Source organism: Microtus ochrogaster, unplaced genomic scaffold (genome assembly GCF_000317375.1).
Source record: "Microtus ochrogaster isolate Prairie Vole_2 unplaced genomic scaffold, MicOch1.0 UNK881, whole genome shotgun sequence".
Classification (NCBI taxonomy): Eukaryota; Metazoa; Chordata; class Mammalia; order Rodentia; family Cricetidae; genus Microtus; species Microtus ochrogaster.
Window position 1 is genome coordinate 1 of NW_004949979.1, and position 5,097 is coordinate 5,097.

At 47.9% G+C, this 5,097-nt stretch overlaps 1 protein-coding gene across 1 annotated transcript; it reads left to right on the top strand.

Annotated features, from left to right (window-relative positions):
- Window positions 1–1,120: 1,120 nt before the first annotated feature.
- Window positions 1,121–4,717, top strand: LOC101993236 (protein kinase C alpha type-like; the record flags this gene model as incomplete). Its single annotated transcript, XM_005372290.3, has 3 exons — window positions 1,121–1,237; window positions 3,533–3,595; window positions 4,579–4,717. Coding segments are annotated over exons 1-3 (276 nt in total), but the record flags the coding sequence as incomplete, so codon positions are not given.
- Window positions 4,718–5,097: the final 380 nt, after the last annotated feature.

The window sequence follows — 5,097 nt, forward strand, 5'->3', positions numbered from 1 at the left end:
AATAATAATAATAATAATAATAATAATAATAAGAAGAAGAAGAAGAAGAAGAAGAAGAAGAAGAAGAAGAAGAAGAAGAAGAAGAAGAAGAAGAATACACCAGCCTCCACGTGACAGCGCAGGCAGGTGTCCTCCACCTCCAAGCCCCCCTTTTAAATGAGGTACAGTTGTGTGGTCTCACTCCTCCAACAGCTGTCATTGTCTGTCACCTCATTTGTAAGTCCCCTGTGGCCAGGAATTGATACGTGATTATGTCCCCTCTTTTAAAATCTTGGGAGACACCTAAATGGCTTTGGACGGTCAAAGTCTCAAAACGGGGCGTCCCTGTGGGCACGACTTGTTCTGAGGCTGCAGAGCCAGCACTGGCCACTGGGTGTCAGCCTCGCACTGGTCACTTGGTCAGCTCCTGCCGCACCCCCCCCCCTCCCCACCCCTGCTGTCAGCTGCTCCAAACCTCCTGGAGTGCCAGAGAGAGCTAGTGGCAAGGCGGGAGGAAGAAGGGAATCCCAACCCGTTCCCTGACCCTATGCATGCTAGTGCAGCCCTGGAAAGTTGCAAAGCAAAGAAACAAAGATGGTGTTAAAGCCAGAGAGTGGAGCTCCTGAAGCCACTTCCAGCTGTTAGCACCAGATCCATCCTCTCTCCCTCCCCAAACTGCAGTTTAATGTTTAGTAGCCGCTGACAAAGTAGGGTGTTTTCTAGAATAGAGCGGAGGTCAGCTTTTACCGTGCTCTGTTGTGCTGTTAGTTACTTCCTCATTAAATCCCCTGGCCTTTCGCATCTGTCCCAGCATAATGCCCTCATAAATATGCAGACTTACTTGCTCAGTGATGTATGCCCTCCATGGGGCCAGCACTTAGCGTACCAGTGACAGAGAAAATTTTTATAAAGAGGCAATATTTGAGCACATTATGGAGGCAAAAGAACATTGATTAAAATTTCCATTTATGGTGCTCCCTTCCCCCCACCAAATATCATTAAGTTTCTGTAATTTACAAGTTAACCCATGAGATATATTTTCAGACACATCCATTTAAGCAGTAAGAGCAGATCTGTCAGTGCCGTCCCGAATTTGCTAACGAGAAAGCAAAGCAGATGAACTCTGCCCGGGGGAGCCCTACTCACGTGTGAACCTTGGTCTACAGGACCGGTTATACTTCGTCATGGAATATGTCAACGGTGGGGACCTCATGTACCACATTCAGCAAGTAGGGAAATTTAAGGAGCCACAAGCAGTGTGAGTATTTTTTATTTTTATTAATATTGTGGGTTGGTTTTTGTTGTTTTCTTTTGTTTTGAGTCCTGAAATTCAGACAGCCTAATACTCCCAACTCCTTCTGGATAAAATGCCCAAGGGTGACTGACTGTACTTGGATCTGACTGCAGAAATTTCCCAGAGTAGCAGACACACAGGTAGGACTCATATGTAATAGATATTTCTAAGGATCAGTAGATTCTATTCTCAGCAAACTGGACATGCTGGTATCCCCATCACCTACGAACACCCCTGCTTCACCATTCATTGAGTAGATCCACACTCACTGGATGCACCCAGCAAGAGTGTAAAGGAATGTGAGGCCAAGCCTTTGGGGAGCCCACACACTCCTGTGGCATTTGGAAAAGCCGTCCAACAATTTTAACACACTACTGAAACTGTACAAGTATACAGAGGGTACCACCAATACCCCAGAATCGGAGTACAAGAATACAGAGGTTTCCAGCAATACCCCAAAACTGGAGAGTGGGAGCAGCACATAACTGGGGAATACCCAACCCAGAGGTGAGGGGAGCCTTCCAAGGAAGGGATAAGAAGAGATGGGGAGCCAGGTCCAGGGAGTGGCCTGCAGCTCAGGTAAGCTAGAGAGGGGGTAGGTGGATGGGTGCCGAGCCTACTGGCAGGCAGCTGAGGAAGATGGCAGAGAGAAGGTCTCACAGAGCCCAGTGACTGAGGAAAGAAGGGAAAGATGGTGGAGCTGGTGCAAGGGGGTCTGTGGGAACCTGCAGGGATGAATCTGAGCTGGAATTGGGCCTTTATCTTTGAGGAACACTCTGGAAGAGGAAGAGCAAAAGTTGGTGACCTGGGTGAGAGAAGGAAACCTCTTTAAATGAAGTCCTCAGGCCAGGGTGAGGACAGCTGTCAGGGCGGAAGGATCCTAAGGGACTGATCAGAAGCTTGTCTTGGGAATGCAAGGGCAGAGAAGTGGGTCCCGGGTGGACATGGAGGAGTCATCCACAGGGTCGGGGAGGGGACACTGATCTCTGACATCCAGGGAGTCTGTGACATGAACCAAAGCAAACTGAGCAGAAAGCTGGTTTCCATCTAGACGCAAAGGTGCGATGGGCCTGACCCACTAGTCAGCCAATGGGAACGGGGTAGGGGGATGTGTGGCCTGAAGCACAGTCAGAGGAATCTGGGCCTGCGCAGGATAATCTGCTCTAGACAGATTAACTGGAGGCGGACAGGGAACTCTTTAATCACAAGCTTTAAAAAAATAACAAGGGGGCTTTTTCTGCTTTTTCTCCTAAGAAGCAAATGCATTTGTACACCTGCCGGTACCCCCTCATTGTACATCACAGAGCATTAAGATGCTCGCATTGTAAAATAAAGCTCAAAAGCCCAGAGCCAGAAAAGAGAGGCAGCAGGATGGCCACCTTATGTCACCAAGTGACTGAATGGCACCTTGTCTGATACCTTCCATCCTGCTCGCGCTGCAGAAAAGTTAAAAATATAGGAAACATGAAAAAATAATACCAACATTACCTATGATCATTGCTCTCCTCTCTCCCCTGCCCCATCCTGGCCTCCCCTGCCAGCTCCCAGAGGCGGCCCCTCCTGCTTTTCTCCACTCCATGGCTATTGTGTTTATTTTAAGCCTCCAGGGCATATTTATCCAGGCATGGACTCCTGGCTCCATGGATTTCCAAGGCTCCCCAGTGCTATGCAAATTTTAAAACATTGTTCTGCATTTAATCTGAGTTCCAGATATTAACCTATTAATGATTTTGAAGTGATGGTAATGACTGTTTGTATTATGAATGATTTAAAAGGGCAAACTCAGGCATGAATCATGGCGTGTGCCCCATTTATTCCACACGGCCCTTCGGCGGGTGGATAAAGAAAAAACAAAGCAGCCGGAGGCCGGAGCCTACGCTGCAGCACTAGGCTCTGTCCTCTGGGAGTGGTCGCATCCCACTCAGCCACACCCCTGACACGGGAGCGTCTCACAGGTATTCACTCCTTAAGCTGTTGCACTAGAATGATTGTGTAGGGAGTAAACGAGCCGCTTGCTTTCGGCGGACAAGAAAAATAAGTCTGTCACACTGGAGTGGTGGAGAGACAGGCAGAGCCAGCTGTGGAAAGCTCTTGCACAGGGTGATCTCAGAGAGCTCTAGCGTGTCTCTCTCTCTCTCTCTCTCTCTCTCTCTCTCTCTCTCTCTCTCTCTCTCTTTCTCTCTCATGCCTGAACTTGAGTCAAAGAAGTATCCAGAAAGCCCCAGAAGCCAGATGTCTGAAGCACACTTTCTTTTACAGATTCTATGCAGCAGAGATCTCCATTGGCCTATTCTTTCTGCACAAAAGAGGGATCATTTACAGGTGTGTCTTGGAGCTCTTCTCGCAGCAGAGCGGTTGAGAGGTTTGGGGGCGTCCGTGGGCAGGAGACTGATTCTGTCATGAGTGGTATGGGGACTTCAGGCTTGCTGAGCCTCGCCTGCCTCTGCAGCCTCGGGCAAGCCAGAGCCACGTTTTGATTTCTTGTCCCAGAGCTGTCGCATGTCTCCTTTCTGCTTGTCATGTTTTCCCGCTCTGTTGGCAGCGCCTTCCTCTGCCTTTTATTTGAATGGAGGACAGGGAGCAGCAGAAACTAGATTGCCGTCCTAGGCACTCGGCAGGGGAAGAACATGGGGAGCCAGGGAGAGAGGGAAGCGGGGAGTACTGAATTAAATGTTTTGGGGGTTGTGGTGAACATGTGGCACCAAAAAAAGAAAATAGCCTGAATAATTAAAAAGACATTGGCGGGGCTGGAGAGATGGCTCAGTGGTTAAGAGCACTGCCTGTTCTTCCAAAGGTTCTGAGTTCAATTCTCAGCAACTACAGGGTGGCTCACAACCATCTGTAATGCAGGCAGAACACCATATACAGAATAAATAAATAAATCTTTAAAATAAAAAAGAAGACGTTGGCTCAGGCAGGTTAGAGGATACGTGGAAGACAGAGCTACATGGAAGGTTGCTCTAAACCTTTCACTTGGGGTACCTAGTTGTGTTTTTGTGTCCCCACTTCTGTGTCGGATATCAATAGATCAAATGCTTGGAATCTCCCCAAACCTGATCATTTGGAATCCCTGGGTTTGTAGCCACAGATATCATTGGGAATCAATAATTCAACCATTTATCATTCTCTTGACATTTAAATATCTACCATATCCCAGGCTCTGGAGAAAAAAAGACACAGTAATTCCTTGGTGTCTAGTCTCCAGGAACTTACCACCTGAGTGCCACTGAGACAGCAGCTAGGCAAACATCCTTCTATTAGGTCACGTAGTGGGAAGGCCCTGACATTCGCCTGCTCCCTTGCAGGGATCTGAAGCTGGACAACGTCATGCTGGATTCAGAAGGACATATCAAAATCGCTGATTTTGGGATGTGTAAGGAGCATATGATGGATGGAGTCACGACTAGGACCTTCTGTGGGACTCCCGACTACATTGCCCCAGAGGTAAGGGTCCCCAGTTGTTTTCAGTCTACAAACACCTGCCCTTCAGAAAATGCAAGGTCGTGTGTGGGTTGTGACCACAGAGTAAACAAAGGTAGACACAATATTCAAATAGGGAAAAGAAACAGGTGTGCCTGTCTCATGTGGCAAAGCTAGGTCCTATTTCATGGAACTTCTGCTTTTGTTCTCTGCCCCTCTGAGACAGTTGCATGATAAACTGTTTATCTTACGTACCTGTGGTCATCATGATTTCAGAGACACTGGAATTGGGGGGAATTTGCTTGTGTTTGCCATCTGCCTCTAAGTGGAGAGTGAGAACCATGATGGTTCTTAGTACCCTGGAGTGACGAGGACTCTTACTACATGGGGTTACAATTCTAATG